At 57.3% G+C, this 25,805-nt stretch overlaps 8 protein-coding genes across 8 annotated transcripts; 6 read left to right on the forward strand and 2 right to left on the reverse strand.

Moving 5' to 3' along the window:
* Window positions 1-270: 270 nt before the first annotated feature.
* ACA1_281180 (coenzyme Q9, putative) lies at window positions 271-1,706 on the reverse strand (the record flags this gene model as incomplete). The annotated part of the gene is made up of 7 exons (XM_004344717.1): window positions 271-351; window positions 588-743; window positions 836-940; window positions 1,002-1,166; window positions 1,234-1,323; window positions 1,348-1,381; window positions 1,468-1,706. 7 exons carry the CDS (start codon window positions 1,704-1,706, stop codon window positions 271-273), a joined length of 870 nt encoding a protein of 289 aa, XP_004344767.1.
* Window positions 1,707-2,153: 447 nt separating this feature from the next.
* Window positions 2,154-3,134, forward strand: ACA1_281190 (uncharacterized protein; the record flags this gene model as incomplete). The annotated part of the gene is made up of 4 exons (XM_004344718.1): window positions 2,154-2,249; window positions 2,322-2,519; window positions 2,602-2,828; window positions 2,900-3,134. 4 exons carry the CDS (start codon window positions 2,154-2,156, stop codon window positions 3,132-3,134), a joined length of 756 nt encoding a protein of 251 aa, XP_004344768.1.
* A 90-nt stretch (window positions 3,135-3,224) lies between these two features.
* ACA1_281200 (uncharacterized protein) lies at window positions 3,225-12,286 on the forward strand (the record flags this gene model as incomplete). Its single annotated transcript, XM_004344719.1, has 38 exons — window positions 3,225-3,374; window positions 3,468-3,535; window positions 3,622-3,752; window positions 3,825-3,950; window positions 4,017-4,177; window positions 4,244-4,377; window positions 4,441-4,738; window positions 4,801-4,909; window positions 4,967-5,097; window positions 5,166-5,363; window positions 5,438-5,581; window positions 5,708-5,971; window positions 6,017-6,130; window positions 6,214-6,351; window positions 6,427-6,600; window positions 6,674-6,937; window positions 6,995-7,060; window positions 7,125-7,262; window positions 7,354-7,492; window positions 7,560-7,731; window positions 7,812-7,945; window positions 8,052-8,263; window positions 8,346-8,457; window positions 8,573-8,657; window positions 8,741-8,831; window positions 8,918-8,998; window positions 9,066-9,151; window positions 9,227-9,405; window positions 9,506-9,630; window positions 9,717-9,782; window positions 9,935-10,011; window positions 10,081-10,195; window positions 10,354-11,055; window positions 11,149-11,285; window positions 11,334-11,700; window positions 11,819-11,947; window positions 12,039-12,110; window positions 12,203-12,286. The coding sequence occupies 38 exons, from the start codon at window positions 3,225-3,227 to the stop codon at window positions 12,284-12,286; spliced, it is 5,973 nt and encodes a 1,990-aa protein (XP_004344769.1).
* Window positions 12,287-12,482: 196 nt separating this feature from the next.
* ACA1_281210 (chromo' (CHRromatin Organization MOdifier) domain containing protein) lies at window positions 12,483-15,615 on the reverse strand (the record flags this gene model as incomplete). The annotated part of the gene is made up of 11 exons (XM_004344720.1): window positions 12,483-12,903; window positions 12,987-13,080; window positions 13,177-13,423; window positions 13,506-13,754; window positions 13,848-14,004; window positions 14,077-14,378; window positions 14,472-14,680; window positions 14,753-14,827; window positions 14,922-15,049; window positions 15,111-15,190; window positions 15,256-15,615. 11 exons carry the CDS (start codon window positions 15,613-15,615, stop codon window positions 12,483-12,485), a joined length of 2,322 nt encoding a protein of 773 aa, XP_004344770.1.
* Window positions 15,616-16,502: 887 nt separating this feature from the next.
* On the forward strand, window positions 16,503-18,255 carry ACA1_281220 (uncharacterized protein; the record flags this gene model as incomplete). The annotated part of the gene is made up of 10 exons (XM_004344721.1): window positions 16,503-16,876; window positions 16,963-17,045; window positions 17,147-17,216; window positions 17,255-17,321; window positions 17,397-17,488; window positions 17,554-17,587; window positions 17,724-17,775; window positions 17,904-17,999; window positions 18,067-18,180; window positions 18,254-18,255. Coding segments are annotated over 10 exons (984 nt in total).
* Window positions 18,256-18,776: 521 nt separating this feature from the next.
* On the forward strand, window positions 18,777-19,724 carry ACA1_281230 (uncharacterized protein; the record flags this gene model as incomplete). Its single annotated transcript, XM_004344722.1, has 1 exon — window positions 18,777-19,724. One exon carries the CDS (start codon window positions 18,777-18,779, stop codon window positions 19,722-19,724), a length of 948 nt encoding a protein of 315 aa, XP_004344772.1.
* A 696-nt stretch (window positions 19,725-20,420) lies between these two features.
* On the forward strand, window positions 20,421-22,760 carry ACA1_281240 (dual specificity protein kinase shka, putative; the record flags this gene model as incomplete). The annotated part of the gene is made up of 11 exons (XM_004344723.1): window positions 20,421-20,509; window positions 20,580-20,802; window positions 20,861-21,025; window positions 21,106-21,277; window positions 21,382-21,541; window positions 21,633-21,738; window positions 21,817-21,925; window positions 22,007-22,116; window positions 22,200-22,280; window positions 22,390-22,527; window positions 22,635-22,760. The coding sequence occupies 11 exons, from the start codon at window positions 20,421-20,423 to the stop codon at window positions 22,758-22,760; spliced, it is 1,479 nt and encodes a 492-aa protein (XP_004344773.1).
* A 332-nt stretch (window positions 22,761-23,092) lies between these two features.
* ACA1_281250 (zinc finger, zz type domain containing protein) lies at window positions 23,093-25,803 on the forward strand (the record flags this gene model as incomplete). The annotated part of the gene is made up of 10 exons (XM_004344724.1): window positions 23,093-23,159; window positions 23,266-23,457; window positions 23,570-23,697; window positions 23,786-23,863; window positions 23,985-24,061; window positions 24,127-24,313; window positions 24,453-24,798; window positions 24,879-25,006; window positions 25,116-25,258; window positions 25,401-25,803. The coding sequence occupies 10 exons, from the start codon at window positions 23,093-23,095 to the stop codon at window positions 25,801-25,803; spliced, it is 1,749 nt and encodes a 582-aa protein (XP_004344774.1).
* Between the last annotated feature and the right edge of the window lie 2 nt (window positions 25,804-25,805).

The raw sequence follows: 25,805 nt of genomic DNA on the forward strand, positions 1-25,805 counted from the left end.
ACGTGGGTGCGTGCCCGCCGCTAGGCGTTGTGACACTCGTGCAAACGAAGCGGCTCACCTTGACTATCGGCTACCTAGGTAAGCAGCGCCACGCAGCACTGCCCATCAAGTCGGGAGAGCGGACCAACTTCATCTTGTGGTGTCGCAACTCGCAGCTCGAGTCGTCCGCTGCCGGCCACCGACGTGCCATCTGTCCCTCGTGGTGCGGATGGCACCGCATGTCTACGCAGTCATGATGAGCATGCAGTGAAACAACGCCGAGAGCGAAGATCAACGTTTCCGCTCCTTGTTGAAGAACTTCCTAAGCTCGCGGAGGAATGGAATCGTCGTGCGGGGAAGGGGTGAAGGGACCTGCCGGACCGGCAGGCGGTGGCGGCGGTGGCGTGCCGTGTGGCGGAGGGGAGTGGTGGAAAGGAGACTCTCCCGTGGGCGCCGCATGCTGCTTTTGCACGACCGCGTTCAGGTACCCGAGAGCCAGCGATGTCAACGTTTCGCACTGCATGAAGCCAAGCGATCGAACAGGTCCAGCACCACATTAGTCACCCACACATACTAAAAACAGAAAAGTTGGGAGGCATTAGATATACCTCGGCTTTGTACTTGGAGAGGGTGACGACGTCCTCCAGCCTTCGATTGAGGAAGGCCCAGGTGTCGGCAAAGTTGTCCGACGCGTCGGTGAGCATGAACAGCTCTGTGGAAGTGTACACGCCAGCCAATACGGCGCGCTTGGTGTACCAGTCAAACTGACAATCATAGTGGGCGCCACGCCATACAAACAGAGAGAAGAGGCGATGTGAGCTCAGGTGGACATCAGGCGCTAACTCAACGCACGTACATCGATAGTAGAGTCTCCGGCCACGTAGATAATGTCGTTGATGGTGTTGAACATCAGAGAGAAGGAGGTGCTGGCATTGCTCGGCTGTGCCAAGATTGCTATGGCCTGCGCGAAGTGTTCATTAGGGCACGGATTCGTTGGGGAGCGTGGGTAGGTTGGCACATACCTGCGGCCAGGTCGCGATGTGTGGCGCATACTGCCTCAATCGAGCGTGAATGGCCGCTCTTATTTTCTCCTTGAGCGTCATGTGCTCCATGTCTAGTGCGCTCAGCTCCTCCAGCATTCGAGCGTTGCATTTGGCGATGAAGTGCTCCACCAGCTCGACTGGGCCCTGTAGCATTCAGTGAGCATGTCATGCTAGAATCTGATCTACAAACAAATGGAGGGAATCGCCGTACGCGGCGGAAGAGGCCGTGCGCCAGGTTCGACAGACCCTGCTCAGCTGCTGCAAGCGAGAGGGCCTCAACCGTCCACCCGTACTTGGCTACCTGTGCCAGCGCCGCGTCGAGCACCTGCGTCCTGACCGCATCCGAAAAGCCTCCATCCCTGCGGCCCCGGGCACAACAAAATATGTAAAATTATGATTTCTTTTTAAATTAAAATTAAAACCATGAAAAATGAGGGAGGGGAACCTGTCTTCAAAGATCGCGTCCTCTTCCTCGGGCTGTCGGTACTGCTCCCCGTGTGACTCTGCAGAGGTGAAAAGGCCTCGCCAAAGGCCCGTGGTGCGGGCAAAGAAGGGGCGCCCCGAGCTCCGCAGCACACAGCCCCGCCCTCGTATACGCACGGCAGCAGATGCATCAGTGACCGAAAGTGGCTTCGCTGCATTTCTCCAGTATGCCGAGCGAGATGCCCCGCCTTGCCTCCACATCTGCCCGCTAACCGCACGCCTCATCTCGACAAAAAAATAAACAAATAAACAAAATATAAAAAAAATGCTTTTCTCAATTTGCTCGCGGAGACACTTGTGCTTATCCAGGTTCTGCTTGCCTTAGACTGGCATTGACTGCCTCGTCGAAGGTGCCAGGCATTTGGCTTCACTTGCAGCAGTTCGTGGTCGTATGGCAATGTTGCTCTTTGGCAGAAATAGTTCCCCTTACGGACTCACCCATGTCAGACATGCCTGCGCCATGTGATGACATGAAACAACAACGCTCAAAGTGCTAGGAAACCTTATTCGTCCACATTCCTCTTTTTGGTTCTTTGAACTAAACTCTGAAGACAAGACGAGAAGAAACAAAACACCACCCAGGGTCATTGTACAACAAAGGCTTGGAGGAGATTGACTGGGGGAGAGTTTCAATAACTCGCAACAAAGATGGACGGTACCCTCAAGGACCCGGAGGTGATCAAGCCTCCCCAGCTCGTGGCCGCCGAGTTCTCACGGGTAGCCGACAAGACCTACAAAATCACAGTACGCGCCACACTAAGCCAGTTCAGAGTTGGAAATTCGTCGATTGATCTGGATGGGGGTCTATACCTACAGAAGGAAAGCAAGGATCTACCGTACATGATCCAGTGCGAGGACGTGAACATCCTCGAGAACGCCAACTGGAAGGCCTTGTTTCAAGCGTTCAACGTTCTGTCGGCCGAGAGAGTCTTCCTGCTCACCATCACCGACGCTATACTCGATTGGCGACGTCAGGAGAAACAGACCAAGGACGACACCGACCTGGAGCAAGCGGTGAGTAGAGTGATTTGGCTCTTCCCCCCCAATCCTATTTCACCTCTGAGCCAGATCGATTGACCTATGATCGATTTTTCAGTTGGCGAGAGACTACATCTTCTTTCAGTCGGTGAGCGAGCTGTGCTTGGAGAAGTTCAATGCCGAGGACGTGCAAGTGGCGGCCCTGTTCGCTATCTGCTGGGAGCACTATGAGCTCAAGGTGCCTGACGCGAACGACGCCAAGCTCGCCACCTACGTCTTGGCCGAGAACAAGAAGCACGTCACTGAGTTGTGCAACAACGTGCTCGCTCGCATCTACCCCTTCAGGTACCTGCAACAGGCATGCACACTTCGCTGTGAGCATGAGGTCTCACCTGTTCGCTCTTGTGCTTGTTCAGGTTCCTCGCCCGGCCTGACGAGCTGGACAAGCTGTTCCACCTGCAGATAGTGAAGAACAAGAAGAAGCTCGACAAGAAGAAGGAGGATGCGTTGATGTACTTCCTCATTCCACTGATCCACAACGACAGCGGCCTCAGCGATAAGAAGGGCTGGTCCGAGTTCCGTGAGAGCCTCGAGACTACCTTTGCACCTGTCGTTGGCTCCTGGAAGGACAAGAAGGGCGAGAAAAGGTAAGCCACAGCAAGATTGAATGGAGCAAAATCTAACACACATCCTTCTGCCGGCAGCTTGATCAAGTACGTAATCAAGACGATACTTCGATGCATGCAGCACACGCAAGAACTGCAAGGCCGTTGGAACGGCTGGCTCATCGATGCGAAGAAGCGCGTGGACCCTCTGGAAGCGCTGTGGCTGCTGACCAAGGCCCACATCAACGTCTTCACCACCACGGCCAGCGAATTCGGCAAGGAGAAGGTGGCCAAGAAGCTGGGGGAGCTCAAACCCGCCACAAACAAGCAACAGGCCTGCCTCCTCTACATCATCACCGAAATCGCGATCCGCGCCAAGGAACAGACCCTTTCCGTCAAGTGGGCTCTTGATCTCATCTACCTCTACATCGACAGTAAAGTGCCAAAGTGCGGCCTCCCCCTTTGTTAGTCGTTTATTATTTATTTGATTATGGTTTGGATTTATACTTCATTTTCTAATGTCTCCCGGGCAGATCAATCGAGACGGGCATACTTGCTGGCCGAGCTCTGGTTACGAGCAAGCACATCAGCCTATTGCCACAGGACCTCAACGCCATCCGCAAGAAGCTGCTCCATCTCCTCAACAACTCGAAGGAAGTGATTGGTACAGTGCCGCTCCCCAACGTTGCCGCTGCCCCCAAACTTTTTGTGCTCACCGTCCTCTCCCCTTGTACAGGCAACCCTCCCCTCCTGTCGGCATGCATACTGCTGGTGCCTGATGTACTGCTGCCGAACGACGACGAGATGGCGAGGAGCTTTACCCTTGTGTTATCCGATCATTTTGTCAATTCTGCTGATCAGGGTACACCCTAACCCAACGATGGCGGTGTGCGGCTCCTTGCTTACTGATTACCCCCTCCCCGATCAGGCGTCTCGTTCCGTGCCGGAAGGATGCTGTGTAAGATCCTGGCGGCGCACCCGAGCTTGCGACCGATGATTGTAGCGCAGGTGGCCGAGTTTACCGCCACCATGTGGCTCCAGCACGAAATGGACATCCACGACTCTAAGCTGGGCGGATCGTTGGACAAGGTGAGTGCCCATCGCCTTTGCATCAGCGGCAGCGAAACTCTGACTTTTAGCTCTCTCGCACTCCAGATGTGCCTCCTGCTCAAGAAGTGGGACGAAACCGAGCTCGACGGGCGAGACATCAAGGGTCCTGAGATGTGGATCAGCTTCGTTGAATCTCTGGCCTTGATCTTTGCCCTGTGCTCTCCTTCATCGTCGATCAGGTAACCTGCTCTGAGCTCGCAACGTTGCGCGAGTTGGATCTAACCCTTTCCGTCACACCGCAGGTCACGAGCACTGACCATCCTCGAACTGGCCCATCGACTGTCGCCACGATTCTACGGACGAACGGGCAAGGACAAAGAGAGGAGGAAGAGGGTCATTGAAGTGTTCTTCCAGGAGTATCACCGGCGCGAGGCCCTTGGCCCGACCACGGACTACGCTCCACCGACGACGAGCATGCTCGAGTCCTGGCTGAACGGCCTATGCAAGGAGGTCGAGACGTCCAAATACGAAAACTGGGCTGAAATCATCACCATCGTGCTCAAGAACTGCCAGCACCCGCTCTTCGTCTCTTGGAACTTGGTGCGTGTAGGCGAGTGCCTTTTTCCTCGTCCGAGGGCTCATACATCCTCACCTCATAACAGGTGGCGCTCAAGATCGAGAAGTGTCTGGCCAGCAAGACCGGCGCCGAGCACTCCATCAAGGAGAACATGTGGTGGAAGAGCCTCATCGTATTCTCTTGCGTCAGCGCAGGTATGTAGTCCTTGCGTTATGGATGCAATGTGCATGACACTCACTATCTCCCCACAGACGCCGAGGCCACGCAGACCAAGAACAACTTCCTCAACACCGTGGCCGAAAACAAGGTGTCCTTGACGACTCTGTTCGACCTCATACTGAAGGCCAAGGGCAATCAGTTCCCTCGTGACGTCGCCATTGCCGTACGCTCCCTCGATGACTTCTTCATACGCACTTATGCACCACCTGACACCCCTGGGACATTCAACAGGGACTCGGACGGCTGGCCCTCCACCCGCAAACGTACAAGACGCTGCATCAGTGCATCTCCGAAAGCAAGAAGCTGTGGAAAACGTCGATGATCGGGGCCATCTGCGCTTTTATTGCGGAGGAGCAGCTCAAAAAGATGACCGACATGAACACCTTCCGCGTGGCCATCAACATCTTGAAGGAATTCCTCGAGGCCACGGTACGTTCTCCCGCTCGCATTTGGCTACGCATGAGAAGACGCCAGACACTGACGCTTGCCTTACTGTCGTACAGCTCCCCGCGTTCCAAGTGGAAGAGGAGATCGACGGACAGGAACTCCTTTCAGGCATTACAAGCACTCAACGCTACTATTTCTGCAAAGTCGTTCATCACGCCTCCTGGCAGGCACATCTCCGTGAGGAGATCGCCTTTGAGCCGGTACGCTCTCATCTTGGGCTGCTTCTTGCGGGGGACGACCAACTACAAAGCTGATTCGGCGATCCGTCGCAGGTCGTGTGTGAGAGGCTGCTGCGATGCCTGATCAAGTGGTGCACCGACGAACAGTCCAAGTTCAAGCTGGACCTGAAGAAGGAGGAGAAGGAGTGGAGCAGGCCAGGCACCCTGACGAGCTACATCAATGGCGAGATCGCCACTCTTCACACGTCCGCATCGCAAGCCGCAGCCTACCTGCTGTGCCAAAAATTCGAGGACAAGATGCACATGAACCCGAAGGGAGGCATCAGTGGCTCGTCCATCATCCAGCACCTCGACGGAGACATCAAGCACTACAACCCTGATGTGAGTCTGACCCACCTCGACCTTGTACCGGTCCGATTCTGACCTCCCCCCCTTTTTTTCTGTTGTGTGCGCCAGATATTTGCTGCGGCGTGTTTGGGAATGAAGCACTTTATCGTGCTCAACTGCGGCGGCATCTTCAATGACAAGGCGTCCGACGGCGGTAAAGTGTTCACCGAACTCGTAAATAAGGTACACGGCTTGCCTGGTTGGCTTCGGTCTCACTCCTGCTGAATCCGTTGCCTTCTTGCTCGGCGTGGTGGTGCCCGCTGCAGTGTTACGATTCCCATCTTCAAGTTGCGGAAGGCTACTTCGACGCTCTGGTCCATTCGTGCCAGGCGACGGAACCGGCGCACTACCCCAGGCAAGAGCCCACAGTCGTCCAGACGCTGCTCTACCTGGCCTTCTACAAGGTTTCTCTTTTCTCTTTCAAAGTACTGGCTCCGTCTTGGTGCTCACCACAGAAAAATCATGATGTTGGGACACAGCTGGCGGATGGCAAGGTCGAGGCGAGGAGAAAGGCCGTCGAGCTGATCAAATGGCTCAGCGACGCCGTGGACAAGGCCCTGCGGCTGAATCTGCAGACCCAGCAAGTGCAGCCTTACTACAATATGGCTGTCGCCAGCAGCCTCCAGCGAGACGTGGGCTACGCTTCGTGGCAGGTACGAACTAGCCACCACCCTCACCTTCGATCCTACTGTGATTCATCTTCGCTTCGTTAACCCTTGTCTCCAGTCCGAGATCGCGAGCATCCTGTGTACGCAGGAGGAGGCTGGGCAGGTGGCGGGCACCATGATCAAGGAGCTGATCGAACGCGTGAAGCAAAACTCGGTGTCGCGAAGGCAGATCTTCAAGCACGTAGAGTGGATCCTGCCCTGGATCAACACCCTGGTTTCGGTGAGCGGCGGCCTGCTCGAGCAAATGTTCAGCCTCATCAAGGAGCACCACAACAACCAGCCGATCGAGATCCAGAAGATCTGGTGCACGCTTGCCAGAAAGGTATATGCACCTACCAGTCTCAGTAGAATCGAATCTAATCTTCACGCCGCCACTCAGCCGTCGAACGTCAAGACCATCCTCGAGTACTTCCTCGACGAAGCCAGATGGGCGGACATGCAAAGGGTGCGGTTCCCCCGAAGATGGAAGAGTAAGTTCATTTGCTGATCTGAGTGATTGGCATGCGCAGAACGGTTACGACCTCACGCTGGCCAAGTGGTTGATGGTGTCGATGGTGCAAAAGAACAACATCCGAGCCCTCTACACCACCGATGACATCCAGGACGCGCAGAAGCTCAACAAGCTGATCATCGACTCCCTCGTCGCCGTACGTCGTCGCCTTGCTCGCTCGTGATCTCCATTCTTCCGCCCCACCGGTGATCTTGACTTCGTGTACCTCACAACACATACCCGTGCAGGAGATTGAAGAGATCCCAGGAAACCCCGACGTGGAGCGGCACCAGCGTGCCCTCTCCTTCCTGACCGAGATCATCGTCGAGGTGCCCGTACAGGAGTACGCGGCCCATCTGCCGACGATCACCCACGTATTGTTCTTGGGTACGTCGCACGCACGCACGCATGCGCGCATACCCACAGCGCACGTTCTCACATGAGCGGAAAATAGGTCTCGTACGGGAGGAAGCGGTAGCCAGCACCAGGAAGGACATGCGAATGCGGTACTGCGAGCTGTGCAGCAACCTGCTCAACGTCTTCGGCTTCCAGCAGTGGCGGAAGTCCGCCCAATCCTGGGAGGACGCCGACTTCTTGCACGCCAACAAGATCGAAGGACTCTTCAGGTTCGGCTCTCTTCTTCCGCACCACACGTGGAACAAGACACGACCGCGATTTTGACACAACGAGTTGTGCTCCCATTCAGGCTGGCCGACGGCAAGGAGGACGCTCTGTCGGACAAGATGCTGGCCAGCGTGGACAACATGTGCTTGAGGGTGTGCGACTTCCTGTTCCAGGAGAGGACATTCTCGGGCGCGCGCCGTGAATGGAGTTTGAAAGGTTCGTACACACACACACACACGACACACACACGACACACACACGACACACGAGAATGTGTGATGACAGTTGGTGTTTCTTTCTCGGTACGCGTGACATCACCCAGCTTTGGAGTTTGCGGAGAAGTCTTCAACGATGCGGATGAAGAAGCTGTCGTACCATATCTACCGCTTCCTTCTGTCGGAGATCTCGTTCCTCGATCACGTGGCAGAGGACGTGACCAAGCTCTCTCGCCACTTTGTGGGAGCCCTCAAGCTCTGGGAGGTCGACAAGGAGGGCGCCAAGCACATCACCCTCGAGCTCACGCAAACGATCCACGTACGTGCGCTCTGGCTCGGATTCTGACCGTCTGCCGATCCTTCTCGTGGCTGATGTATCGCTTCCCTCTCACTCGATCCAGCGCATGTTCCTGCTGGTGGAGCGCGAGGGGCAGCTTCCCAAGTTCCCCGAGCTGTTCTGGCTGCCCGTGGCCATGGCCGACAAATGCGTTCACAAGGGATTCGTTCCCATCCGTACGCCTGCCCCTCCTCTCCAGAACGCACAACACACAGCACACAGCACACAACACGCGCACACCGTGTACCAAACCGGTGCAACTGATTGACTGGTCAATTCGTTTTGCTGCAGAGTTGGTCAACTTCTTCTCTTCGATGGTGTCCAAGCTCCAGAACTCCAAGCAGCTTGAGCCCTTCTGCACTGAGATCAGCATCAGGTGACCACCCTTCGCTCCTTTCCCCCGGCCATCTGGTCCAACAGCTCGCTTACCCCTCTTTGTGTCCCCATACCTACGCACAGGAATCCGGACAAGCGGTTCGTGGGTTTCCACCCGCTGCTGACCATGTGCCTCGTGAAGGCCGACGTAAATACCAAGGACGAGCTCATGAGGGTATGTCGTCTACTAGCCCGCCCCCACCAGCACTAAGTTGAACTCAGTGGTGACTAACGTGCCACTCTTGAATGCGTCTGCAACAGTTGATCTTTGATTTCGTCAACATGCCCGAATGGGATGCCATCTTCCAGTGCAAGAGCCTGCAGCTGTTTGTTCGTAACGCGGTACGGACTCCATCAGGCGCCCGCGTCGCCTCTCTATTCGAGACTAAACCTGGTTCTCGCCTCGCAGATGGGAATGCTGCCCTTCTACGTGGACTACATTCACAGGAATCCAGACTTCATTTCTGAGAGATTCCCCACCATCATTAAGCAATGGTAAGTGGCCTACATCACACGATCTGGTCTGCACGCTGCAGCGTTGTCTCACGTGTCGCCAAAATGTGTGTGAAGGCTGGACTCGGAGCCGACGCCAACCGCCGATGTGAGGGAGTGTCTGTTGGGCATCGACGACATCTTCGGCAGCAAATGGAGTTCGGCCGCCCACCTCCAGGCCCACCTCCAGCAGAACCCGCTCGACCTGACCGACGACAAGGAGTTCAAGATCACCTTCTACGTCTGGCTCCTCGGTGGTACTGGCCCCAGCTTCGCCATTCGTGCTCTCCCACGGAAGATTGCACGAGCTGACACACTCGCGCACGCCCTGCAACATACGTCACTCACACGTTCCAGAGAAGGCCAACATTCTCATCCCGCTGCTGCTGAGGAAGCTCGACTTCCCGGCGATGGCCATATTCTACCGCCAGCACGCGTCGTCGCAGCTCGACGAAACCAAAATCAACCTCTTCTGCTTCAACGTATGTCCGGCTTCAGCGCTCCTTCGTTCACGCGACTCGTCTAACCCTTTCGCGTTTTGTTTTCACCCCTCCTTCATACATAATAGGATCTCAAGTCCAACATGTGGGGCGGTTCCTTCGCCTCGCGCATTGTTGTCAGCCCTCCTAGCTCGGTGAGTGCCACGCCGTGTGTCGTGTCGTGTAGCTGGTCGTGTCGTGGTCGTGTCGTGTCGTGTCGTGTCGTTGGTCGTGTCGTGTTGCGTGTCGTGTGTCATGTGCTACTTTCATGCGAAGACCCATCCTCACGCTCATTCTTCCATGACAGTCGGGAACCGCGTCGGCACCAGCCTCTGCGCAGGTGGCGCCCAGCTCGGTCGACAAGGCCAAGGAAACAGCGAAGAAGTACCGCCCTGCGTGAGCTCCCTTGCTTGCTTGCTTTCACTTGCTAACCCCCACCGTTCTCGCATGCAGATTGCCGATGGGCCGCTCCGATGACACCCTGGAATCGTCGGCCCGGTCTGGTTCCTTCGACCACGAACGGCCGCCCAGGCTTAGCATCGACGAGAAGCGAAGGCTCCCCGTCGCGGTACGGCTTCACCCTCCTCTCTCTCTCTCTCTCTCTCCCACGTTTCTCCCACGTTTGGCCTAATTCTCCTAACATTTACGTTTTGTCGTCGTTGTTGTCGTATCGTTGTCGTCGTTGTCGTCGTCGTCGTCGTCGTCGTCGTCGTTGTTGTTAAATAGGACGACGACGACGAGAGGAGCCAGTCGGCGCGTCCGCGAGACAAGGACCACGACCGCGACAGAGAGCGGGACAAGCGCGCGGTGCCGTCGTCGGCCCGCTCGCGCGACAAGGACCGCGGCGGCAGGGACAGGGACCGCGACCGCGACAGGGACAGGGACAGGGACAGGGATCGCGACCGGGACCGCGACCGCTCGGGCCGCAGCCGCAGGGACGACGACCCCGACAAGAAGGCGCGCAGCAGCCGCAGCAAGGAGTCGTCGTCGCGCACCAAAGAGCGGAGCAGCAAGCGCAGCGGCCGCGACAAGGACGACGACCGCGACCGCGACCGCGACCGTGATGGGAGCAGCAGCAGCCGCAGCCGGCGGGGCGAAAGGGGCGGCGAGCGCCGCGAGAAGTCGTCGGCTCGCAGCGGCTCCAGGAGGAAGGACGACGACGACCAGTCGTCGACGCGCGTGGACAGCGCCGACATCGACGCGGTGGTGTCGGCGGTGGTCGACCAACTGTCGCCGGAGCGGGTCGTCGCCGACCCGGACGAGCGCGACCACAGCCCGGTGCGCGCTGCGAGGCCCGTGGGCTCGCCCTCGCCCTCGACCACCTACCGCAACGCGCTCACCCTCACCCGCGAGGCGCCCGTGCCCCAGAAGGTCGAGAGCCTGGACTCGCCTCGCGCTGAGTCCGAAGAGGACGAGCCGTACGGCAAGGTACTGTGTTAGTGCAGCACCCACTCCCCACTCAGTTTGTGCGGACCTTCCCTAAACATTTGAGCGGTGCGTGCGGTGCGTGCGACTCTGTAGGATGATCAGGAGCGAGTGGAGGATGGTTCGAATTCCGAGGAGGAGGACCTGCAGCTCGACCTGGAGCTCGAACTCGAGATGGAGGAGCCGCAGCTCGAGATGGAGGAGGCTCGGGCGGAGAGCGATGATGAGGGCCGGTACAATGAAGACGACGACCACCACCGCCCGCAGCAAGGTGAGTGCAGCCGCTCCAACGAGATCTACGCGGTCGAAGACGACGACGATGATGACGACCGCCTGATGGCGACGACCACGCCGTCGTCGGGCCAGTACGGGTTCGCCGAGTTTGACGACGTGCTCCTGTCGAAGAGCTCGCTGCTGCAGAGCCTGCAGAGCCACAGCCAGCCGGCCGACGGCTCGGTGTCGTCGCTGGCCCGGGCCGTGGAGTACCTCGACAGCCGGTCGGACAGCGACCGCGACGACCGGTCGGAGCGGAGCTATTCGTCGGATGACGAGGACCTGTACAATCCGATGCCAAGAGACGACCGCGACGATGATGAAGACGACGAGACCGTCGATGCCAAGCAACTCATCCGCGAATTCTGGCAACAGGTGTGAGGCGCCGCCGCCCCCTTCAAAACTTCATGTGGTCGGCATGAAAACACACGCTGACAAAGGCAACACAACGACACACGCGACACAACACAAAACGACGCAACGACACGCGCAGGGAGTGAATGAGCTGGAGCGGATCCTGAAGAGCGGTTACATGATCTACACCGAAGACCTCTACCTGCCTCCCGTGGACGAGAATACTCCCGAGGAGATCATCCACTGCGAGCCGCACGCCAACAGAGAGGTACGCCCGGGTGTTGAGGCCCAGTGAGTGGGCATTGTGGGGGGGGGGGCAATGGCATACAACGAGCTGACCCCATTGTATTACAATGCAGGCCAAGCAGTACGCCTTGTCCAAGGCCATGGACTACTTCGAGCTCCTGAAGGCCGCGCTCGATGACCCCAACGTACGCACGCCTTTCCTATGGCCGCGGATACGCCACGCGCGCGTTTCGTTTGTTCTTACACTGTGTCGTCGTGTGTTCGTCTGTGATCACAGAACGAGTGGGAGGATAGACAGGAGGTGGAGGAGATCCACCACAGCATCAATGAGCTTCTGCGCAGCAGCTACTTCAACGTGTAGATGTGTAGCCCACAGACCAACTGGCTGCCTCGTGCAAAAGCTGTCATTTTTACCAGCAGGACCTTAAGGCGTGAGCTGGTTCGCCTTCGCAGTTCACCTCCTTCGGTTGATTTTACCACTCCACCCACCGCACCGGCGAAACGTGTTGTTCAGCGCAGGCCTGTGTTTATTTTGTGTGTGTAGCTGAGAGGGCGGCCTACGTGGCCGAGATCTCCGTGAGGGGCGTGGCCGGGGTGGGCGTTGGCGGGACAGAAGCAGAGGAGGCGGAAGAGGAAGTAGAGACGGCCTCCGAGGAGGTGGTGGTGGAGACGACGTCCATCTGATCCAGCGAGGCCGAAGATTCGTCCTGCAGGTCGACCCGCATCACGTCGGGGATGGCCAGGTCGTCGCTGCCATAGTGCACCAGCTGGCTATCGCTCCGTCGCCGCTCGACGCCCAGCCGCGAGTTTCGCCTGTCGCGCGGCTGCCTCAGCGTCGGCGTGGAGCTGTGCTGTTCGTCCCCGTCCCTCCTGCCGCCGCCCTTCTTGTTTCCGGTCGAGCTCTTACGGCTCGTCATGCTTCCCCGCCTCCTGGCCTTGGGCTCCGAAGCATTGTACACCGTCTCGTAGCGAGAATGCCTGGCATGTCGCAAACGACATGAGACACAGAGACAAAAGAAAAAAGAGAACGAAAGCGACGGATGCGTTCACTGGAGAGGTACCTGCGCGTGAAGGCCTCGTCGGACGTGTCCTCGCTGCTCGAGCCTTCGTCCAAGTCGCGCAGCGACACGAGTGCGTCATCGACCTCCACCACACCTGCCACTTGGACTAGCGGAAGAAGCAGAAACGAGAGCACGCGTCAATAATAAGCAAGCTCGTCGCCATTGGGGAGAGAAGAAGAGGGTGGCGTACTGGTGGCGATGGAATCCCCGTTGGACTCTCGCTTCTCGCCGTAGAGGGCTGTAGCGCCGTTGGGGGCGGGCGAGTCCGTCACGACGCGCCAGGCGGGGGTCGCTACCTCCGGCTTCTCGGGGACAAAGATCCGGTGTACTTGATCGTCAAACACGACGCGCGAGATATCAAAATCGCTGGTGCGCAGTCCCTTGGGCGTGCGTGTGCGTCCGCCTGGCGTTCCGGTCTTGCTGTGGCTCTGTCTCGGCTGGAGAATGGCGGTGGCAGTGGTGGAAAAAAGAGGAAAGGATTAGTCATCGCAAGTGAGGGCGTGAAGGAGAGGCACGAACCTCGGGCGTGGGGGGTTCTCTGACGTTCTTCTTGGTGACGCGCATCTTGAGCGTGTTGCGGTAGCGCTTCTTGAGGTGGGGCGGGAGGTCCATTTGGGAAGACCGCACCCAACGATTCTCCGACTCGGCACGACCCTTGTAGTGCACGAGGTACTCCCACTCGTTCGTGCCCTCGATCTTGCACCGAGCAATGATGCGCGAGATGACGGGCTCCTTCTCGCCTCTCTTCGCCTTGCCCTCCGGTCGTTGCTGAATGAATGAATGAATGGCCACAAACCCGAGACGCGTCAGCATGGCTCTCCGGTCATGTCGGCGACAACTCATTAGAAGGGCGAGGTATACCTTGGCTTGGCCCTTCTCGGGATCGCAGGCGGCACAGCAGCAGATTCCTCGACAGCGGGGGCACATCCACTCCCCCTTCGCCTTTTGAAGTACAACGATCTCTTCGTCATAGTGTTTCTCCAGACACCTCTCGCAGTATTGCATCCCGCACTTGCCACTGCACAGCAGGTGAGGAGAAACCACACAGGTTAGGACCACCACCGGCTATGGGGAAAATGAGAAAGCGTACGTCGCAACTCCATCGCAACACATAATGACGGGCTTGTGTCGGAGGCATTGGTGGCACCACTGGCTGACGGGGATCCGCGTTTGCTTCTTGGACAGCCGCCGCGCCTTCTTCTCGCTCTTTTCGTCCAACTCCTCTCGTTTCCGCTTCAAGCAGAGACCGGAGCCCTCCTTCCACAGGGGGTTCTTCCGCGCCTCGCTCTCAAAGTCCTGCACGAGCTCCGAGCACTCAATATCCTGCGCCTTCTCCCACGAGTTCTCGACATCGGCCAGTCCTTCCCACTTGACGAAGTACTCCACACTCCCCTGTCATGTTCAACACAAAAAGCAAGAAGAGCGATTAGACCATGACGATAAGGGACCTACCGGAGAGGCGTATCAGGCCCAGGGTTACTTTACCTTCCGTATTCGCTTGCTCAGGATCTCCTCGATGAAGTACTCTTGGCTTTCCTCGTCCTCCTCGCCCAGTACCTTCAAGTCAGACCTTCGTTTGTTTTTGTTTTCGGCTCTCTTGTCGCCTCGCACGTCCTTCTCCCCCTCGGCCTCCTTGCTCTTCGATGCCTCCTTGTCCAGCGGGCTTGAGCGCTTCAGAGCCCAATAACCCGACCCTGTGTGCGCGACAACAGCGACCCGATGGTGAGACACAAGGGAAAGCAGTGCTAAGCGGCAGCTTTAGGTACCTCTCTGGTGCGACTGAAAGAGCTCAGGGTGTGTGGATATCTGGGACATGACTGTGTTGCCCCAAGTCGGCGTGCCTGCGGGGAGACGGGGGAAGGTTGAGGATGAAAGTTTAGCAAGAGCGCCAACAAGACATGAACAAGAGAAGGAGAGAAGCAAAGGAGGACGAACGGGCGCGCTCGGGACAGATTGAGGACCAGTGGTGGTCGATGAAGGCGCAGATCTCTGACTTGCAGTGAAAGTACTGCCGCTGGTGGAGAATCTCCAAGTTGTAGAGTGCCGTCAAGATGATGTCCATCCTACCCACACGCAAGCGTCAGCCTCAGGGCTTAGAGGGTGCATCAGAAGCGAGCGCCGTACCAGTTCTTGGCATGGGTTTCGCCAGTTTCGCAATTCGAGCATTTGAGATGACACTTCTTCTGCAACGCCGCGTACGAGGGCTGTGGCGATGGTGAAGATGAGATGTAGAATCATGAAATGCCAAGATTTAGGGCCAAGGACGTACCAGCTGCAGAGAGGCGCCGCAGATGAAGCATTTCATTTCGACAAGCTTCGTCGCTCCATTGAGATCGGATGTCAGCTCGTCGGCAGAGATGAGGATCGAAGATGACGAGGAGGATAGAGATGTAGCGTTGGGGCTTCCGAGCGGCCTGTGAGGCTGGAGCGGGATGCGGAAGGCCTCGATCTTACTCGAGACATTCAGAAATCGGGCTTCGGTCGCCGTGATTACCTCAAATTCCTCGAATTCGCTGCGCGGGGTGCTGTCCTCGAAGATGAATGGACCCCTTCTGCGTGCTTGGGCTTTGGGTCGTTCCATCTTCCCCGGCATGCCATTCGGTGTCAAAACCGGCGTATCGGCCTCCATTGTCCCTTCCTTCCAGATGATGATAGGCTCTACCCCGCTCTTGGGCGCCATTCCTTCCGCCTGGGTCGGTGGTGATTGAGGTAGTGCAGTCGTGGAGTCCATTCGGGTGGGGCTGCTGCCGCTCATGGCTGAAGCAGGAGACCCCTGTTCCATTCTCATTACTCGAGTCGCGGTCGATCGTTGAAGGGATACGTAGATAACGGGGCGATGATCTGACGCCGACTCGCCAAGGGCTGTTGTTTTCTGCGGATTTGGTTGGGCGGCAGGCGGAGAGGGCTATCTTCGGCGAATCGTTTTGCCTTCGGCTCGGTTGATGCTCTTTCCTCGTGAATGAATAGTCGAATCGATGAAGAACTGTCCTCCAGCAATGCGAACGCCGCCTCCGCTGTGCACACGTCCCCCGAGTTGCCGAACCGCCTCCTTGCCGAAGCTTGCCTGGAAGAAGGTCAACGTCACCGTGTCAGCGCCGTCATACAAAATCCCCTTTTTTCTGGGATTTGAATAAATAAATAAATAAATAAAAATAACACTGTACACTGGAGGGTGAGTCCGACGTACAACAGCATTGTTGTACTACTACTACAAGGTCATCCTTCTACTGCCTGTGTACGATCATCACGACGTAGGGAATATGGTTGGTGAGCAGACAAACGTTTCGGCAGTCTCCAAAAAAAGATGGACTCACCCAGGCATGTATAGCCTAGCGTTAAGCCCTGATGGTGGGATCAGCCTTGCTCTTGTACGCTGCATAGCCACCGCGTCGCTGCTCCTTGTTCCTTGTGCTGCGTGAGTTCTTCCGTACTTGCGAACAAGGGTGGGAGGAAAAAAAGGCAGAAAGCAGAAAACAAAAATAAAGAATAATAAGAAGGAAATAGCGGCAGGAGAAGATGGAAGAGGAGGACCCGACGGAAGCGACGCCCCTCAAATCGAAGAAAAATGCCAAGGCGACGAAGAAGGGCCAACATCGAAGGACCAACTCTGTCCTGCAGCGTTCCTATCCGCACCGCTACATCGCCCGGCACGAGCCGACCCTCGAAGATTACAACACCTCGACCAAATCGGATAATGTGAACCGGGCGCTGTTCCAGATGGCCATGCGTTGGTCCCTCATCAAGTCCTTCTGCAGCCTCATCACGCTGGGCGGTGTGGGCATTATCGTCCTCACCGTAGTCTCGACCATGGTCTGTTACCACTACGACCTCGAGGCCGCCCTTCCCCTGGCCTTCCTCGGCACCGGCATCTTCTTCCCCATCTCCTTTGGGTACCTCCGCGCGTGCATGGGTCTGGCGTTGTGCGTTGTTGCATTTCACCTGTTGAATGAAGCTGCTCACTCGAGTTGGTGTGCAGCATTTCGTGGGCTTTCAAGCGCAGAGAGCAGGCGCTGATAGACATGGCGGATCTCAAGTCGGCCGCGGTGGCTCTGTACCAGTGTCACCGCGAGTGGTGCGTACACCTCCAACAACGGCGATCGTGATCGTGTCCGCGCGCGTGTGGCTATCATTTGGCCAACCCTTGCTTGCTCTGGGCGCAGGGACCACGAGGAGGCGAGGCACCTGGCGAAAGCAAATAGCAAAAAGCGACACACCAAGCAAGAAAGGGAGGTGCACAAGATGCTCAGGAACAGCAAAACGGACAGCAGGTACGCCACGGACCTACTCACGGCAAGCGGCACTTTCTCGCGAACGGCGTCCGAGGCCAGCATGGAGGTACGCCACCACTCCTTCTGGGGACTTTGTGCGCTGTGTCTTACAATGATGATTTTTGAACACGGCTACGCTAAGACCATTGCGGAGGACGAGGAAGTCCTGTCAGACGCTGAGGACGGTATCTACATTAATTACAATAATCACGGAAGAATGGCTTTGGAGATGAGGTACCAGCACTATTCCCCCCCCCCATTTCGCCACACCGTCTTCACCGCTCATCGCCTTCCTTCAGGACGTTGTTGATTGATCTCTTCGAGGAGATCAAGGTATTCTTGAAGCACGACGGCGAACCGAGCTCTCTCACAAAGATATACTATTTATTCGATCAGATATGGAAGGTAACTGTTCTCTCGCCCCTCTTCATGTGACTCGGCGCTGACGCTTCTTTTCACATGTGCGCAGCAACAAGAGGAGCTCAGACTACGCAATGACTGGGTGGCGAGTCTGCTCTCTCGTGCTTTGCAGTACGCCCCATTTGGCCCAATCTGATCGTGCTTTGTACACTGACCTGTTCCCCCCCCCCCTCCACGCGCCATATTTCATCGTCACAGATATCAACGGTTTATGATGCTCGACTTTGAGAAGCTCAAAATCATACACGATTACCGAACACCATCTACCCTGCGCGGTTATGCGTTCGTCTTTCTGTCCATATTCCCAATTCTATTTGGCCCAGCGGTACACGTGCCCTCTCTTTGCCGCATTGACTCAATGATCCATCGCTCCTCCTCACCTCTTTGTGCAGTTCGCCGCACTCGCTCGGGACTATGGTCTTTGGGCTGGCATATTCACGGCGTTGATATCCAGCTTGATGTTTGTCACATTGGGCAACATACAAACGTTTGTGGAAGACCCCTTTGTACGTCACCCACAAAAGGAAGTGCAGACCTCCTCACAACTGTGCGGCTTACCCTCCTCATCCTCTCCTGCAGGAAGGGTTTGGTGCAGACGCCGTCAACCTCGACATGCTTCACGAAATCGATCGACACATGTTTTAATGTACTGTCTACTGTAGACTCGCGTGGCCATCCCCTGTACAAAGTGTAGTGGTCCAGCAATGTGCTCATTTTTTTAATTTATTTTTTCACCAAATGAAAAAGAACGGTTGGCCGAAAGCGGGAAAATGCGTGCTTTCTCTGCACTGTCGACATTATTAGGGCACACTCCGTTTGGACTCCGTGGGCGCGCAACCCCCAACGGCGCTCTGTACGGGAACCAGGGAAAGTGGGAGAAGTGCGCTGCCGTAGGGAGTAGCTTCAGTTTCGTCTGGCTTCTTGTGCTCGCGATAGAAGGAGCGCCTCCGCATTCGATCGCAGCTACTAAAGAAAAGCGAGCGCATCGCCAAAAAGCACAGCACGGGCACGCAACGCGTTGAGCAAGAGCGACTAGTACCAGCCGATTCGGTCATCAGCTCCCCCCTCGAATTAATTTTCGCCTCTACCACAGCAACACATTATGGCCTTCCCTCCGCGCTGGCTCAACAGGCAATGCATCGCCTTCACGATGCTCTGCTTCCTCGCAGTCTTCCTCATCATCTCGCTCTCGCTTCCGTGGTATGGAATCGTGCAAAACAACGTGCCACATCCGAGATCTGATAGTGATACGATGGCGGCGCTCGTCGGCGTCTTCTACTGGACGGGCTACTCGACCGCAGTCGCCCCCAACTACACCCAATCCTACGCCTCGCACAAGAGCTGGGACGAATTCCCGACGAATGGACCCAAGAACATCTACATGACCTGCATGGCCTTCACCCTCCTCGCCCTCATCTTCTCCGTCGGCCTGGCATTCTTCGTCCTCGTGGCCTCGATGCTCAGGAACTCCCGCCGGTGGTTCGATCTCGTCTGCTGCGGCAAGACCAAGTGGATCCTCTTCGGCGTGTCGCTCGTAATCGTCGGGTTCGTCTTCCTCTCATGGGTCATTTTCTTCGGATTCTCCAAGGCCCTCGGCGATGACGGCTCCATCTGCCCCGATCCCGCCTACGTCGGCGAGAACCGTCTCTGGTGCGGAGCTTTCCTCGGTGCCAACGCCAGCCTCGGCCGCCTCCACTCCCAGTACGCCTGGGCTCCCAGCATCGGGTGGGTCTTCGCCGTCTTCAGCATGGTGTGGGCGCTCGGCGTTTCGTTCTTCCTCTTCATCGTCAAGCCCGCCGAGCACTACCAGAAGCTGGGCGAGGAGGGTGTCGACCGACACGAACGAGAACCCGTCTACGAGGCCCGCGGCGGCTACGATGCCCGCAGCAACTACGGTGGTGGTTACGGCGGCGGCGGCGGCGGCGGCGGTTACGGAGGCGGCTACGAGCAGCAGCGCGGCGGCGGCTACGGCGGCGAGGAGAAGTACGGCGGGCGCGGTGGCGGCTACGGCGGCGGCTACGGTGGTGGCGGCGGCTACGACAAGTACTGAGTTAGGTTATTCCTTCCTTCTCTCTCTCTCTCTTCTTGTGTTCTCCCTTTTCTTTCTTCCTCTTGAGTCTCCCCGCTATCCTTCTTTGTGGAGTTCGTAAGGAGGATACGTTGTAAAGATGAGCTTCGTCACCACCCCACTCCCTCCGTGTCAACTCTCTCCTTCCCTTTCATCTTTCTTTTGGTCACTTGCGACCCATCACCTCCACCTACATCAGAGTGTACTCCCTACGGATCATATAAACACCACATATCAGTAACACAGTCATCACCTTGGCCTTGGCGCTCCCTCAACTTCGTCTTCTTCGTCAAGCAACCGAACACCCGGGTGAAGGGGTCGATTTCAGTTTAGCAGGAGCCTATTGGGGCGTTTTTTAGGGGTCTGTCGTGGCACGCAGCAACGCGCAGAGACAAAGAGAAGAAGGAAGGACGCTGCACAAGAGGGCAGCGGTGTGGCATGCAATTTTTGATGAAGAGGCGGAAAGAAAACGAAGGAGCCCAACCGGTACCTTGCCACTTCGTGACCATCGCACAACGGAGGAGGATAAGGAGAGGAGGGGGCTTTCTTAGAAAGATGCGAGAAACGGAATGGGGAGAATTAACAATCGACTTCGATTAATTATCTTGCCAACCTTTCTCTCCTGCATGTGCCATGTATCTCAAGGGTCTCGCCTCGGGTGAGGATGGAAGAACACACATGTTTCACAGCGGGCCTCCCGAAATCGGGCCTGGCGAAGTCGAAAAGCTTGGAGTACTCGGCGATGGTTCCTTTGGCACGGTGTACAGGTACGTCAGCGCTGATGTCCTCATTCTTTTGATGAATTTGTTTTTTTCTAACTGTTTGTTCGTGCTCCAGGGGTCGCTGTCGTTCGCAGGAGGTAGCAATCAAAGTGCTGCATCGACAAGATCTTGATGAGCACTCCCTCAATGCGTTCCGAAAAGAGGTGGAGATTGTGAGTCGCATCTTCCATCCCAACATCTTGCTCTACATGGGTGCCTGTACGATACCCGGCCACATGTGCATTATCACCGAATTGATGCACAAAGGCGACCTCGAATCGCTGCTGCACGATGAGAAGGTAGCCCTCGACCCCTCGCATTCAAACAAACAACTTCACCGACACTTAATTTCAACAGGCGGCTTTGCCAATTGTGCTGCGCATGCGAATGGCGAGGGATGCGGCGCTGGGAATGACCTGGTTGCACTCCTCCAATCCCGTATTTATTCATCGTGACTTGAAGACCTCCAACTTGCTGGTGGGCGACGATTATAACATCAAATTGTGCGATTTTGGCCTGAGCGTACGTACCCATCGACCTTTCCTTCGTATTCTCGCTCTTCGCGTCTGACGGCGACCTCGTTTTTGTACGACCTCGTGCAGCAAATCAAACAAAGGGGAGAGAACCTCCGCGATGGCGTGGAGGGTGCGAAGGGCACGCCTCTGTGGATGGCGCCGGAGGTGATGGCGGGGGAGATCTTCAACGAAAAGGCCGATGTGTATTCCTTCGGCATTGTCCTCTGGGAGATCCTGACTCGCCAAGAGCCGTTCAAGGGTACAGCTCAAGTTCTTCTTCTTCTTGCTCGTCTTCTTCCTCCTCCTCACCCTGCGTCCATGCGGCCGCCACTCTTGCGCTGTCCTTATGGAGTCCATCTGGAGTCATGCTCACCCCGCCACCTCTGTTTGTAGAGTTTGACAACTACGAAGAGTTCAGGAACGCCATCTGCAATCGCCACGTGAGGCCTATCATTCCTCCGGGGACCCACCCAGCGCTCAAGCAGTTGATTGAAGCCTGCTGGCACCACGACCCCACCAAGCGGTACCGCTTCTCGAACCCTCATCTCCTCTCTCTCTCTCTGCTCGACGCCGAGTCTCATGCGTGCGGTGTCTGCCTCCTTGTGGCAATGCAGGCCCGCATTCCCGGCCATTGTGGCGGCACTCGAGTACATAATTGTTGACACCGGCATCCTGGACAACCATGGCCGGAAGCTGTGGAAGGACTACTTCCTCAAGAAGGTGAGACCTCCTCTCAGATCTTTACGCTTTCCGCAGTTAGCTGACAGCCCCCTCCCCCGGTCGTCTCCCCGCAACCAGGACAAAGTGGGGTGGACCGATTTCCTCCGAGTCTTCATGAACATCATGCCCTCCACCGAAGATCCCCAGACCCGCATCCTGAACATCAAGTGCCTCTATGCGCTGCTGGGTACGCCGTCGAGCGGAGTCACCCAGTGTTACGGGGCGAAGGGAAGCGAGTGATTCTGACACACTTGTCTCTGCTCTACAGTCGAAAAGGGCAGGGACGGCGACGAAATGGTCACGATGGAAGGGTTTGGCAACTTCATCTCGTGGTTCGGCCCCATGCTCTCTGATCAGCTCCCACCGCTGATGGAACGGGTACTTTCTCTCCCTCTATCTCTTCAACTGCTTCGACACTCAGAGCTCAAACCACACGCCACCCGCCTTTGTGCACTCCGCAGGTGCGCTCGGTGCTAAGGAAGAGCTACTTCCACGGCGATATCAGCACCCGGGACGCCGAAGGCCAGCTGGCCGGTAAGCAGGTATAGCACTAGCACTCCGCTCGTCGTTGGTGAGAAGCGCCCAGTAGAGAGGCCCGAACCTCCATTCTCATCGAATGCCTTCGTCTCCGTTGCGTGTGGTGGCGGCCAGGTTGGCACCTTCCTGGTGAGGTTCAGCACATCTTCTCCAGGCTTCTACACGATCTCCAAGGTCGCGTCTGATGGCTCCATCCAGCACCAGAGGATCATCCACCACCCCAACCAGCCTGCATTCTACATGAACAACAGGGTACCCCCTTCCCCTTACTCTCACTCTTCTCACCTCTTCGAATTATGGTGATGAAGCAAGCATTGATGAGGCCTCTTCTCATCGTCGCCGTCTTCATTTATGAACAGGCCTACGCTTCTCTCGAGGATTTGATCAACCAGAACGCGAGGGAACTCAACCTCATCAGCGCATGCCTGGGCTCCCGCTTCTCGGCCCTCTTCGTGGAGCAGAGTATATCCGGCTACGTGCAGTGATGCGGTGCTCGCGTTCCGGCTTGGAGGCTTGGCCACACGCCATGTTTGCGTCGGCGTGTTCTCTCGTATGTGTGCGGTTCGTTCACACGAGGAGCCCAACCCTCTCAGTAAACGCTCCCATTTAGCCAGCCCCATGCTTGTGTTGTGTGCTGTGCCTTCACGTACGACACACGCATAGACCGCGTGCGGTGGTGGTGTGTGTGCCAAACATTTCCCAAACTTTTCGTTTCGACTGAAAGTCTTGGAAAAGTCTTTTCCCGGACGAGAACGTTTGCCTAATCTTCAACACTGGCCTGGTGTCTCGAATTGCAATTGCATCACTCTGCACAGCGATGCAGTCGTCCGAAGGGACAAACCGTCCATTGCCGATGAGCGTTCTCAACATCAACGATTTGCCAGGTTCGCTGCATCCTCCACTCATTGTCGAATCGTCATGATTGCCACTTGGCGGCCGAGGGCGGACCGTTGGCACATGGTGGACTTGGCGGCTGACCCACTTCACCAGACGAAACGCTGCTGGGCGTGTTGCAGTGTCTGCCGCCGCACGAGCTGCTGACGGCCGAGCTCGTGTGCCAGCGCTGGCGCGGGGTGGCGACAGACCACGGCAACGTGCTATGGCGCCCCCTCTTCGACAGCTCGCCCTACTCGCGCTGGTGGCTGCCCTTCCGCCCGTCTCACGACTTCACGACTCTCAAGGGTATCTTCCCCGACTTGCGCGTGTGCGGTGCCATGTGCGTGTGCTGTGCGTGTTTCCATAAGTGTTGTGTCGTGCGTCGTGAACGAGTTCTGGGCTCTGACGCTGTCAGCAGAATCCATGGAGAGTAAACAACAGAAGAACAACAAGAAGGTAATCGATTACAAGTGGGAGTACCTGATAAAGAGCCGGTGCACTGAGCGCTGGCTCAAGTTCGCCTCCTTTCGTCGCGTTAGCCGTGGCGTACGTGGCCACTCCCCACTACTCGAACGTTCGCGCCTTTTTGGCCACCCGCTCACTCACCTGATTGATTGTCGCACACCACCACCAGTTACGAGACCACGGCGATGACTACGGCGGCGTCGTCAAGTGGTCGCGCAACGAAACAGCGGCCGGTGGCCTGGGTCCCGTACGGATCTCTCCATCCTTACCCACATTCTCATCACTCTCACACTCTCACTCGCGCTTGCGTGTGTGTGTGTGTGTGTGTGTGTGTGTGTGTGTGGCGTGTTTCTTTCTCCTCAATGCAGGACCGCATCGCCATTCGCGCCGTGCTCGTCGGCGGAGGCAGCGTCGGGTGCCACACGCTCTCCTCGGCTCTGGGCAAGTACGCACCCCCCCCCCACAAGCCCCTAACCAGTCTCGGCCACTCATGGGTGGTGGCGGCCGCAGGCTCTTCCCGGGCGCGTGCGTTTCGCTGGACCAGGGGATGGACGTGCTGACGAACCCGCTGTCGCGCGTCCAGCTGGTCATCACCCGCGACGAGGAGGTGGAGGCCGAGGCGTTGCTCGCCTACCGGCGCGAGGTGGCCGGCACGCCCTTCACCTTCGGCCCGCTGCCCCTCGAGGTCGAGCTCGAAGTGGCCGACATCTGTACGTACCGCCCCCAACCGCCCCCATGCCTCGGTTCAACTTCTCACGCGGCCTCGTCTACTGTGTGTGTGTGTGTGTGTGTGTGTGTGTGTGTGTGTGTTTCTGATTGGTGTAGTTTCTGTGGAGGGACGATGCGAACTGGTGCGGAACGAACTGTTCGAGAGCGCGCGGCCGACAGTGGTGCTGGCCGCGTTCTCGCTGGAGAACTTCCGCTCGTTCAACGAACTGCGCGACAAAGTGCTGCCGGCGGTGCGCACCCGATTCAACGACCTGCCCGTACTGGTCGTGGGCACCAAGTCCGACACCCGGCACCCCAGCGCACTCGACTCCTTCTTTCACGTTTCCGGCGCCGGCCCTGACTACCAACAAGGCGTGGCGCTGGCCTACGAGCTCGGGGCCAAGGACTACGTCGAGTGTTCCATCCTGACCCGCGAGGGCCTCGGGTCAGTTTTGGGCGCCACGGCCGAACTCGGTACCCACCACACCACTACTGCAGCAGTCCCCTCGTCCGCACGCAGAGACGCTGACACAAATGGGGCGCGCGCGATGCAGGTGTGCGGCACATGCTGCAGTTCTTTGCGCGCACGGACCTGGAGAGCCGACCCACGGGGCTGCGGTGGGCGGGCGAGGAGGACGACCAAACGGAGGTCCACGAGACCATCCGCTGCAATGGCTGTGGGGTGCGTGTCGTGTGTGAATGGCCAACGCGCCTTCAATTCCGCCGATTGCCTCTCACACACGACACGACACACATGACACACTACGCACACGACACGACCAACGACACAGGTGGCGCCGGTGGTGGGGAACTGTTACAAGTGTGACACGTGTCCCGACTACCACCTGTGCCAGACGTGCTTCCAGGGCAAGACCCACAACCCCGACCACACCTTCAAGCTCTGGCACACCAAGAAGAGGCGCCTCATCAAACGGTACGCCACATACAGGCACACACATCGGCCGCTTCCCCACTTTCGAGCCGCGGAAGCTCACGACACGACACGACACGACACGCACACGACACAGGCACACGCACCGGTCAACGTCGTTTCGTGAGGGCTTTCGGCATCGAAGCTCGTTCACCGAGGACGAAGAGGGAGAAGACGAAGGGGAAGCGGGCAAGGCGGAGGCCTCCGAGGAGACGGCGCCGCTGGCCGACCTGATGGAGGCGGCGGAGGCGCAGGGGAGGAACGAGGCGGCGGCGGAGGAGGTGCGAAGGGAGAAGGAGGAGATCAAGAAGAAGGGGAGCGAGTCGTTCAAGAAGACCGGCCTGGGCGACAGCTGGAAGGAGAGCGTGGAGGACATCTTCCGCATGTTCTCCAAATCGCCTGAGTCCAAGGGGGCCAAGCGCAAGCGCGCCTCGCCACCAGACGACACCGTCGTATCCGCCACAACTTCTGCATCGTCATCACCACCACCATCATCAAGCCCCGCCGCAGTCAAGAAGGCGCGAACAGACAGCAGCGAAGAAAAATAAAC

The sequence above is a fragment of the Acanthamoeba castellanii genome, assembly GCF_000313135.1.
Source record: "Acanthamoeba castellanii str. Neff unplaced genomic scaffold scf7180000084776, whole genome shotgun sequence".
NCBI classification, from domain to species: Eukaryota; Discosea; order Longamoebia; family Acanthamoebidae; genus Acanthamoeba; species Acanthamoeba castellanii.